Source organism: Parasteatoda tepidariorum, chromosome 6 (assembly GCF_043381705.1).
Source record: "Parasteatoda tepidariorum isolate YZ-2023 chromosome 6, CAS_Ptep_4.0, whole genome shotgun sequence".
Taxonomy (NCBI): Eukaryota; Metazoa; Arthropoda; class Arachnida; order Araneae; family Theridiidae; genus Parasteatoda; species Parasteatoda tepidariorum.
Window position 1 is genome coordinate 77,337,676 of NC_092209.1, and position 12,761 is coordinate 77,350,436.

The 12,761-nt window shown below is 28.3% G+C and overlaps 2 protein-coding genes across 3 annotated transcripts in view; one reads left to right on the plus strand and one right to left on the minus strand.

Moving 5' to 3' along the window:
- Positions 1 to 4,539, minus strand: part of LOC107452325 (WD repeat-containing protein 47) — a 47,644-nt gene extending 43,105 nt beyond the window's left edge. The window contains exon 1 of one of the 2 annotated variants that reach the window (XM_043048611.2): positions 4,198 to 4,539. The gene's annotated coding sequence lies outside the window, so the exon portion shown is untranslated. The remainder of the gene's footprint in view (positions 1 to 4,197) is intronic. The other variant, XM_043048612.2, reaches the window with a different exon arrangement.
- A 199-nt stretch (positions 4,540 to 4,738) lies between these two features.
- LOC107452338 (prostaglandin E synthase Su(P)) overlaps positions 4,739 to 12,761 on the plus strand; it is a 15,436-nt gene continuing 7,413 nt past the window's right edge. Inside the window, exons 1-3 of the mRNA XM_043048613.2 lie at positions 4,739 to 5,201; positions 7,497 to 7,712; positions 10,112 to 10,317. Of these exons, the coding sequence (XP_042904547.1) occupies positions 4,899 to 5,201; positions 7,497 to 7,712; positions 10,112 to 10,317 (725 nt within the window). The 5' untranslated portion in view covers positions 4,739 to 4,898. The remainder of the gene's footprint in view (positions 5,202 to 7,496; positions 7,713 to 10,111; positions 10,318 to 12,761) is intronic.

A 12,761-nucleotide genomic window follows, 5' to 3' on the forward strand; every position in this document is an offset into this window, starting at 1 on the left:
AAAAAAAAAAAAAAGATTTCTCATGTAACTTTTTTTTATTAATACTTAAGATAGATCGGGGGTCACTTTTGGTCTGTGGACCATAGGTTGCGCATCTCTGTGTGAATTACAATTGAAAAATTACGTTCCATGGGATTCTAAGCTACAATGAAATTATTGAGGGGCATGTGATAAGTATCATAGCTGTGCTTAAAATAATCAGATACTCTAATTTAGAAATCAAATTGTTCAACTCATCATAGAGGTATAGCAAAAAAACAGTTAGGACAGTGAACATGAGCGAAGATATTATAGAACAGATTAAGAGTAATTCATGTTCATCTGTTCCAAGGTATTTAAAAAAAAATGCAAATGTCATAATCAATGGTGAACAGAATATTCAAAGAAGATTTGTAGTTGAAATCATACAAAAAATGACAAATTCATGGTCTTACCAACACACAAAAATAAGTCGTTAAAACAACAAGATGTTATAACATCTGCAAGTGGGTTGTGGCATTTTCGCTCCAGAAGAGAATTTTTTTTTTATCTTAAAAGACAGTCACAACCAGCAAAACGAACATGAATGCAGCAAGTCTTGCCAACATTACCAAAAAGTTGACAGTAGAACAATACCAAAATGCATTGAAAATTATGGTATGGGGTTTGATTTTCCAAAAAGGAAGCCTTCCACTTCTTTTCATTGATCCAGTCATATTGCTTTTAAGAAGACTCAATGCCTGTCCATAATTCAAAAAAGGCCCAGAAGTGGTGTAGAAGCAATTTGCCTGATTTCATCAATACAGAGAAGAGTGGCTTGCTTCTGTGCCATAACCTATCTACTTTTACCTACCTATTTAAACCTACTTGATTATTTTACGTGAGGGTATATGCTCTTAAAGATAAAGGGAAAAAAGTACTAACTGTCGCAAAATTCAAAGTACATTTAATGTAGATTTGGTATAATATCCCAGTTCCAAAAGAAGCAATACATACCAGCTGTAATGAGTTTCCAATCGTTTGCACAAAGTTATAAATGAAAATGGGGGGGGGGGGANTGAAATTGGGGGGGGGGGAATTTTGAGCTCTCATGTATGTAAAAATTAATTAAAAAATTTTTAAATTTTTTTTAACATTTAGACTCAACTTTAGGGACACTTAGTCTGGTACATCATATATTGCCTCATGTTTGTTCATTGTTGAAACATTCTTCAATGATGATCCAAAAGGAATAATTTCTTTCATACGCTAATATATTTCAAGACATGCGACAGCAGCTTGGAAAAAAAAAAAAGCTGAACTTCTCCCATTAGCACAGAACTTCAAATGCACTTTATCTACTTTAGTATAAAGTAACAAAATACATTAAAAAACATTTTTTTAATACACATTTTAAGTTGTTTTTTTATTTTACTTTAAGTTAAATAAAAATAACTGAAGAGCCACTCTTCTGAAATTTTAAGACTTCACATTGATTTATAAAATGATTTAGCGGCAGTAGCTGATTGTAGTATAGTGCAAATAAGTTCTAAAATTTTTATCGCATTTCACATATCATGAACAATATAGACAATAAAGACTAAAAGAAAAGAAAGAAAAAAATGACGAAAGTTAAGAAAAATAATAATTTCCAAAAACAATTTTTTTTAAATTATTATAAAAAAATTCAAAAGCTGAAAACAATATAATGAAAAGATATAATCTAGTCATCAGCTCACACGATTTTATATCTACAAAAGAGAGTGCTTTCTAATATATTGTATTCATGTAGCCAAAGAAAATATACAATAAGGTGAGGAGCAGAAAAACAATTGAAACGAAAAAAGAACTAGTTTTAGTTATGCAAAAAAAAAAATGCAACATAAAATAAAAAAAGCAAATTAAAACAATCAAGCAAAAATTTAAAATAAAAATCAAGAAAACACAGAATAAAACATAAAAAGTAATATATAATGCGAGTAGCGAATTCGAATGTACTTACATGTAACAGCAACTTTAAAAATGATTAAAAATACTTTCGTAAAAAGTATGCCAGATTACAAAATATGAAAATAGAAGTGTAAATAGAGTTTGAGGAGATCTTTTTATGGTGTGTTCTTATTGAAGTACAGAAGTGCAACAACATAAGATTGAGGATTTGTTAGTTACCATGGAGTGGGTAGAACAGAATGTGATCAATGTAATAATACTATACGGCATAATTCAAAGTTTACAATTAGTACAACCTTATTAATATACATCGGGGAAAAAATTTAGTTCTTGTCTGTCTGTTGGATGAAAGCTCCTATATAATTCATTTGATATTAATAATATTTTATACACTGACAGCTTCAAGCACAAGTAAGGTTACTGTTAACATTAGACTACTCTAAACTATTCAAGCGTTCACTGTGTGAAAAACTAATTTAGTCAAAGGATTACCATCAGGCTAGACAATGGTGCAATTTAAGCCACATACATTTATTTCCCCCTTTCAATTATGTAAAAAATAACACCTGTTATTTCTAATGACACTGATAGCCAAAAACGATTAGAAAAACATTAGTAATAACCTGCATGAATAACATAATAGCTAAAAATCTTGACTTTATGAGCTTGCGAATCATGATAGTTATGAGTCTTTATAAACATAATATATTTAAAGTTCTATTATTAAATCTAAAAAAATTACAACAGAAGTCAAAAAATCTTGAAATTATTATAGCAAAATACTTCTCTAAATAACTTTTACAAGCCCAAATATCTTTTTTGATTGTTTATTAATAAAAATGTACCTGTTATGTAAGAAATAAATAACATTTACACCATCTCTAGATCACTATTATTTTAGGTATAAATCTGAAGTAAAATAAATGGAGAGCAATATTACTAACAAGGAGGTAATATTATCAAAATTACTAAGAACTACCAAAGCATTCTGTTAAATGTTACTTTAAAGTGATATGACAAACTTTTATGTTAATTATATTCAAATGCATAATGATCAGGAAAAATATTTCAATAAAAAATGCATAACTAACAGATTAAAAAGGAATAAGCTAACTTTGATTAAGTAAATCTTATTTATATAGGTAATTAAATTTAAAAACATTTATATTAAATTAAAAAATATCAAATCAAATAGATTTTATTTTTTCTCTCACTCTTTGGGGTTGTTTATCCTTCCCAATCTTGCATCTGGACAACTTTTGTCAAAATTCTAAAGGACGTAAATAAGATCTTATGATTAAATATTTATATAAATATATTCAAGCTTCCATCATTTATTTATTAATTTACAAATTACACTTCTTTAAGAATTAAATGACAAAATTTTTCATAAACATTTTATGTCTTCAGTACAATCAATTAAGAAAGGAAATGCAATTAATAATTTTAAAAAAAGGTTACTTATCCATTTTTAGAGGACCATAAAAACTTGCCTAACTTAACTGAGATCAATGATGCTTAAGTAATTATAATAACATCTAATGTAGTACTAGCATTTATAATCTAACCCAAAAAAATTATAGATAAAAAACTAACATCTAAAAGGAATGTTTTCTTGATCCTAGATAAATTTTAACTATCAAATCCTTTTATTCTCTTTGCCTTAAAATAATGACAAATTGAATAACAAAAATAATTAATTTCTTTAAATCAGAGAAATTTGGATTTTTTAGTAAATAGTGATAATCATTAACATTCATATAAAAATAGTTTCCCAATTTATGAACAGCAAACAAATTATTTAATTAAATTGATTTCCTAAATGAATATAACATTCTTTACAATTTACAAATAAAACATGATATAGTTTCGTAAATAATACTTACTAACACAGGTCAAGTGAAAAATAGAAATAATAATTAATAACGACATTTATTTTTGACTGAAACAATGCAGGATGAATTTACAGCTATACCCTTTAAAGATACATAGACTGTTCCTAACATTTGATGTTAGGGAAATATAATACAACGATATCTATTATTCATAACAACTCCTTTTTTATAAGAAGAAAAAAAAGAAAACTTTGTCAACTCACTACAGCTTTGTATTCATAAACAAATGATAATACAATTCGAAACAAGAAAATAATTTACTAATATTCACATATATACAACACAGATGCAGTCTTTGATAAAAATACGATTTGATTTTGGGGGTAATATACCTTATACAGAAAGTACAAATAAGGAAAAGTATGTGCTTATTAAAGATATATGTTTTACTTACCAATTTTAAAAGCAGACAATATTCAGATTCAATAATATATGATTTAAAGTCATAGCTTATACTTTCCACTACCACAGCAAATCTAAGGACATACTCTAACATAAACAAAAATAACACCAGAGAAAATATAGTGAAACATCAACATACTTATTATTTTTTTAGTTATTTGACAGTAGACATAAGGTATTTTCAAGTAATAATATGTCAGATAGCTATCAAATCTTTTAAACTGTTGTGTTTCATTTATCTTTCTGTAATTCGGTTAAACCGTTTCATTTTAACGAACGCAAATCGTTACAAAGTTTTTCCTCAAGTTACTTGTGTCTTTTTCTTGAAAACTTCTATTTAAATACGAATTGCGGTCATGAGTTCGAAATTATTTAACCGCTATAAAATATATTTAATCAATTAATTATTAATTTTTAGAAAGATTACCCCTCTTATTAACAGCAAAAATAATGCAACACAATCTGGTTCTTATCTTACGAAAAAATAGCCTTACAAATATACAAACTAGAATTAATTTTATGTAACTGGGACTGTAGTTATCAATGTTATATAAACATATGAAATTAAAGTCAAATTCAAAACAAAAGTTTTGTACTTCATAATTGGGCACCGGTAGTTTATTACCATTATGAAACCCACTAATATTTAACTAGATTTATGGTTTCTTATTTTGTAATTTAATCAACGAAAACATGGGCTCCAACTTTAGGCATTGTTTTAGACTTTCGAGACTCTTAAATTCAAATACTATAATCAAGAAACATATCAGTCTTCCAGTAAAACAGTCAATACTATTTGCTAGTTCTACTGCTTATTCAGGTGGTGGAAGATCCTATACTAAAGCTATTTTAATTATTGGAGGATTGGGTTTAGGAGGTGGTTTGTACGGATATTTATCTGCACCGGATCGAAAAAGAAAACCATTGACCAGTCTCATTGAAAAGAGTGATTACACTAGAAATGATAATATACCTGACGTTATTCCATCTAGAGAAGTAATTTTTTTGTTATTGATTACTTTTATATCATTTGCGCCTTCTTTAAATGATGTTTGGATGTTCTGAGTGGGAATACACAATCAAACTTTGTATATGTTGGTTTTAAAAAGTTTTTGCTCCCTATAAATTTATAAAATACTAAAAGTGTATAAACCTGCAATAAGTTAGTTTTGGCGACAGATGAAATGAAGAACTTTCTGTGAACACAAAAATTTCAATTGAAAAACACTGCATACATTGATAACTCTTGTAAATAGTGATAACTCTTTTGTCGTCATCTCATTTTGACAGTTTTGAAAGTCACAATTTTTTTATTTAAATGTTCAGTTCTTATCCCCTGTGGCAAAATTTTTTTGAGTTCTCTGTGACAAAACTCTCTATCACTAATATCTTTCTGAAAGATACTTTTAATCTGTACCTAATAACAAACATATGTTACTTAATTAAAATAACAAAAGCGTTGTGTTTACAGAAAAAACTATAGTATATATTTTTTTTTAATTGATCATGTTATAATTTTGCATTCTAATATTATTAGAGATATTCTTGCATTTTGTTGGGGGAAAGATGCACAAATTATTTCTTCCTTCGTATTTTGTAAATATTCATCACAGTAAAAAAATAATTGAAATTCAGAGTAGTGTAGCGTATCTACCACTACAAAATTGCAACTACAATTCACTAGTATAAAAGACATGATAACTCGACTCTATGTCGGGGTACCTTTTCATAGAAGAAGGTTGACATTGTTGATATCTACTCTCCCCATATTGGTGATCTTCGGACGTGATGTGAATACGCATACCTTGGCAATAACGCTCACTTCAATATGAATATGCCTACATCGACAGTAACGCCTACTTCGTTGGATGGTTCACAATGAATGGTTGACTTGCTACTTGTGACTGTAACATCCTCCACCTCCTAGCACTGTTGCTGCTCAGTCTCGATCACGCAGAACGTCGGCTTGCATACACTCGACTGCTAACGGCAACCCAGGAGCGACTACGACTGTGAAGTTAATACACCTCTCACTTTCTGCACACAAAAAGTACGGTGATCTTAATACAGATCTCCTGGCTTCTCACAAAAACAGCAATGATTCAACTAGTGGTATCCATTAATCGAATTCTATCACAGATATAATTATGGTGGGGGAGTACTGTAGCGTATCTACCATTACAAAATTGCAACTACAATTCACTAGTATAAAAGACATGTTAACTCAACTCTATGCCGGGGTACCTTTTTATAGAAGAAGGTTGACATTGTCGATATCTACTCTCGCCACAGTAATAATTACTGAAAAAAGATAGACAACGAAATAACGCGAATCGGACTCCTCTAATGAGTGTTTCGTTTTGCGATTAATATTTTTAACTGCCAAAAATTTGATAGAATTATTGCCTTATAAGTATGTACTCAAATTCACAAATTTCAATTGCATGATATTGTATAAAATATATTGAGACATTTAAAAACCACATGAAAATCAATGTCAATAACTGCCAAAAATACAATCGAAATATTACATCGATTTACGATACTGTTCGCGTGAATTGAGCATGTCAAAAAGTGATTATTGAAATGCGTGATTCAAATATTGCATGCAAATTTCAGTAAAGAAAAGTGAAATTTTTTTGCTTTTCAAAAGAAAAATCTTTCTGTAAGACCACTGTAACGTTCTGCGACAATGTCCGCCGTGCTGCTGCGATTCTGCCACGGTGCTCTTATTGAACTCCGTATTGATCCATAGCACAGTGATAAGTTTGGTAAAAAAAAAAAAAAAAAAAAAAGCTGGAAATAGAAATTTTAAAGAGTTGTGTGCAAAAACACTTCTTAAATAATTGAAAAAATATCTGAAATTTGAGCAAGAAAAGAGTATGTAGGAAACATTTATTCTCAGAATGTTATAAACATTTTAATAAAAATATTGATGGCTAGATTTTACTTTATTATTTAAAGTGTGTGAATATGAATCTAGATGTGTGATTTTCGAAGTATGCAAATATGAATTTTGGTGTTTAATTTTAACATCTGGTGAATACAAATCTAAATACTTGATTTTAAAAGTGTGTGAATCATCCTCGTCATTCTTAAACTTCTTGAGACTTAATACTATGTAACTTTTATTACAGATTATTAAAATTTCTTGTGCATTTAGCTTTCAGTTTACCATCTTAAATCATTTCATAAAATGCTAATTAAAGAAAATACTTAAAATGATAATTTAAATGAATGAAGTTTTGTGATTTGTACATTTTCTAATTGTAATTAAAACCCTTATTATAGATACTTGGGCCAGCTGAAAATTTAGGAATAGAATTCACCCTTTACCAGTATCAAACTTGTCCATTTTGTTGTAAAGTCCGGGCTTTTTTGGAATATCATGGTATTCCATATAAGGTGGTTGAAGTTAATCCTGTTATGAGACAGCAAGTCAAGTTTTCTACTTCTTACAAAAAAGTTCCAATTCTTATCGCTCATGATAAAAACTCAAATCAGAAGGTAGGTAATGTATTCATTGTAGAAAAATTTTATTTATTATTTTACATTTTTTGCACTTATGTAGAAAATTTCTATATGCAACTTTAAAGTAATCAGGGGTCTGTCCAGACATTTTGTGAAAGGTCCAGTTTTTGTCAAATTGTGAAAAAATTGCTCACATTCTTTCAACCAGGGTCCACTTTTATGAATTCGTGCAAATAGGGTCCGGTAATTGCAAAAACTTTTTCAAGGAGTTTTTTAATTGTAAATAGGCATAAGATTATGCTCGGCATTGTAAAATTATAATTAAAAAAATTAAATTTTCAAAAATGAGCTTCTAAATTAGAGATGCAACATGCAAATATGTGGTATTTAGCCTATACTGCTGAACCCAAAATATTCATTTCGTGCGAATTATGGAAGAAGTGTCTGCCGAAGACAAAACTTAATTCGTTCACACCCATCTTTCTTGTTTTCTGCCTTGGGAAGGGTTTATTCGAATAACAAAACAATAGTGAAGATAAACAAATTTGTGAAGGGTCCGTTTAAAAGAAAAATCATTTTGTGAAGAGTCCGTTTTTAAGTTAAAATATTTTGTGAAGGGTCCGCTAACGGACCCAAATTTCTTCTAAACAGACCCCTGGTAATGTATGTAATATTTTGTTGAATGAAAAATCAAATAAAATTTTTAGATGTTGGAATTGTTAAATAAAAAGAAGTTAAGAATGTACTTTCAGATTTATGCTTTTGTTAATTTTGTTTTAAATTACTAAATTATGGAAGAGAAAAAATTCATTAGTATAATCAAGTAGAAATTTGTTGTATCAAATATAATAAACCACAAACCTTTCTGAAAGAATGTTTTCTTCAAACTTTAGTACCAAAATTATTAAAAAATGTTAAAAACATAAAACATGGTGTGTAGTGTTTTTAAAAGGTGCTTAAATATGCTTATTTTGATTTTCATTCATTAAAAACCCTGAAAGATAATTCTTCAACTGGGTGTTGGTAAGAAGTGCTTAATTTTTTCTATTCCAAAATGAGATTTTTCTTTGCCATTGTCGAAAGTAATGCAACTATAATCCATTTTGTCATTGTTATAGGATGGTACTAACCATTCTACATGTTGGATAAATTACTCATAGGTCTGCCTCATGCACATACACTGAGCTGGATGGGGTGGAAAAGATTGATGGAATCGCTTACAACTCTATTGCATTTTGCAAGAGATTTTCGACTCCAGGTTTAAACTTGTGCCCTCTGAAATCGAACCAAAAATCTCTCAAAATTTTGCAAATCATGTGAACTAACTAAACATTGCCAAAAAATATTTCCTCAGTAGCAAGAAGAAAAAAAAAAAAATTCTTTCTTGTTAATTTCATTACCGATGAAGAGCCATAGTCTTTAATGTTGATGTGCTAGTGACATTCTTACCCTGTTCTATTTATAAATTAGTTATTACCATCATCTTTGACTTCACTAATGGACATATTATATTTTCGTTTTCATAAGCAAGAATTTACCGGTGTCTGAACACCAAATGATGGTCTTATTTTGCAAAATTCTCTACATGTCTTTATCAGTTCAGTATTATATTAATCTTAATATTAATCTTGTGAATGTTTTCTGTTGAGTTTATATTTATAAATAATATTTATTTAAATCAATAAAATATTCCTAATAAAAGTTTTTGATGTATATGAGAGACATGTTATGCTATGTCATATTTTGTCGATGACAAAAGAAATATAGTATCATGAAAAATTTATATTTGTCTCTCAAATACTTTTTTTTTTTAAGAATGACTTAAGATACAAATGACTTATATTAAAAAAAAAAAAATTGTTCTCTCCTTGAAAATACTATTCCTGACTTTCTAAATTAAAATAAAACAAATTTGGTTTTAGCTGCTTCAAGGGCTTTTCCATTTTGATTTATTATTTTACATGTTTTTTACTTATTTTGTCTTTTTCTAAATTAATTTAAATCAGTTTCATTCCTTGATTAAGATACAACTGTTGTAATAGCAGTCTCCAAAAAATTTATATTCAGCAGTGACTTGGAAACCTGTCATATTAGAAGACTTCTCAAAATATGCTTTTACTTTTTTATATGCTTTTAGTGTAATTCTAAAATCTTTTAGTTTTTAGTGTAATTTTAAAGCTTCTAGCTTTTAGTGCAATTCTAAACGTACTTGTTTCTATATAAGTCTCAGAACCTTCACAAATTTTACAGTGATATCGTAAAATGTATTTTTTGGACAATAATCCTGTATAAGTGATTAAACCTTCCAATCGATAGAAAGTGGAAATCTGTCTTTTTTATCTCAAACTGAGTTCTTGTTATGAACATAGATGTAACCATTTTATGTTAAATATTGTTTGTTACTGCTATATTAATTTATTTCTCTCTTATTTTAGCACCAACTGAATGACTCTACTGTTATAATTAGTATATTAGGTACATATCTCAAAAATATTGAGCAAGGACTACAGTCAGTTTTGCCCTTCTATGCTCCTCATGCTTACAAAGATGAAAATGGAAAAGTAATTGAAGAAGTTCTGAATAAATATTCGCTCATGTTTGGGGATAATATAGGAAAGGATGAAAATTATGAATCTATAAAGTATGTGTGCCCATTGCGACTATTTTATTTATTTACTTATTTTTATGTTCATTTTGTATTTATTGCAATTATCTGGAATCAGACATAATATGTTATGGCATATGCATAACTGTGAAATGGGTTTTTTTACACAATTTTCACATATTAGGTGAAAATAATTATATTTAATGTAATCTGAAAGCTGATTAATATATTTTTTGTATATGAATTATTGTTTCATACTCTGTGAATTAATTTTCCTGTCTGATCTCATCTGCATCTTTAATACCTTCTTCTATTTGATGAAAATATTAATGTTGCTCATTTTAGGTATTCTAATTAGTTTAACTCAAATTTTTGATAGACTACCTTCAAGAAAGATGTTAACATGGTTTTGTGTGTTATTTAAATTTGTGAAATTTAAATGCAGTACATCTAATTAACGATTTTATATATTGGGGTGTTTTGATATTACTGCTTATAGTTTGAGTGGTTTTAGTTATAGCAAAGTCATTCCTGAGAATACTGACAAGTGAAGGTATCCAAATAGAAATATATACTCGATCCTTTGCAGTGTAAACAGGGTGAATAGCATTTTTAAAAAGTGCTTAATTTTACCTTTTCATAAATGAGTTTTTTTTACCATGTTGATTTTAGCCCCGTATTATTCAGAAGCACATTTCACTTTATTCTATTTAATGTTTTCCCAATTCATTCAAACAAAATGCAATTCGGTGTACCGTCCCTCTGTTGCGTATGAAAGCGCCAACCATTTTACATGTTTGTTAAAATATTTGTGGGTCCACTTGTGTGTATACGGAACTGAATTCAGTGGGAATTATTCTTGCACTATCATGTCCGCTACATTTTGCAAGATATTCTCAAAATCAGGCTTCATTTTTCACCCTCTGAAATCAAACCGAAAAATCTCCATCTTTTTATGGTGGCTAATGTAATCAAGAAAAGAGTTCTTTGTCATAAACTAGTTATGTACATAGTGCCTAAAAAGTACTTAAAAGGTTCTTATTTTTTGTTGAAAGATTTAGCTACGCACCCTGTGTCAAAAAACTGTAACTTTTAAGAATGGTATTTCAAATAATGTAAGGAACATATGATATAAAACTTTGAGTTATTATAAATTATTTACATTATTCTAATTAGATAGGTCAGCAATAAAATAAAGAGCCAGCACAATAACTGTGTATTGTGGTTAAAATAAATTTTAATTATAAAAATTAATTTTAAATTATTAAAACAAAATTTTTGACTAATTTAAAATTTTACTCAACTTTAAAGCCATTTACTTTTAGTGTAAATAAGAAAAACTACTTTTCCCTTACAAGGGCGAATGTAAATTATTGTTTAACAGAAGTCTTGTTGCCATAACTTTTTCTGACGTATTTGATTTAGTTATTTCCCTCTCTTTACAGACGTTATATATTTTTATTTGTCAATAATATTACTGTTCATTTACTTTTAATCCAGCCTATCCTTTCTCCTCGAATTAAATGTAATTCTCGTATTAAAAGTAGTTCTGTTTTTTATCTGTCCAACAATTTATTCCTGATTGGTTGTAATTTAAGTTTTCCATTTTTAGCTAATAACTTAATTTCAAATTAAAAAATATAATTCTTATTCTTTTATACTTCACAACATGGAGTCACAGGTGGATGATATAGTATCATATAGTATTATTGTGCTCTGCCTATTTTTATGTGTATTTTAATCTCTTTGCAAGACATTATGAAAAGATGCTTTTTAATATTTATCCATTGAGAAAATTCTCACCTTTATTTTTGAATAATATACAATTTTCTTACTTACTTCAATTAATGACGAAATGGAAAAGGGCAATATCTCTTAATAATTCATTTATCGTTATGTATTGAATAAAAATCATGTTTTGCTATTAAAAAGATTTTTCAAATTTTATAATAAATTCACAGATATTAACTATTTATTGAATTTATAACTGAGGTTAAAATTAAGAAATTTTGTCAATGATTTGCAGACCAGTGACTAAAAGATATTACTAGTCTGTAAAATTTTCAATGGGCTTTTTACATGACATTATTAGATTTTTTGTTTAAAAAAAGTTGATTAGTTTAAAGGAGAAAATAACATTACAAAAAATGTGTAGTGTTCACAATTATGATTAAATATGCTATTTTGTGACAAACCAAAATGTGAAACTGGCCAAACCAAAATGTGAAACTGAAAAATCTAAGGACCAAAATGGCATCCCTTCACATTAATTGCTCGTCTGGGTAACACAGATTTGTATTTTATAGTGATCTAATTCAAGTTTTAATGATCCTGAACCAACAAACCTTCCTTAATTTTGAGCCCTGCTATAGATAAATACTTCACAATAACTCACATCTGTCTTAAAAGTGTTTAATTTTAAAATCCCAACAAAATGTCATTTTTTAATTATTTATAGAATTTCGAAAAGATTCTGAACA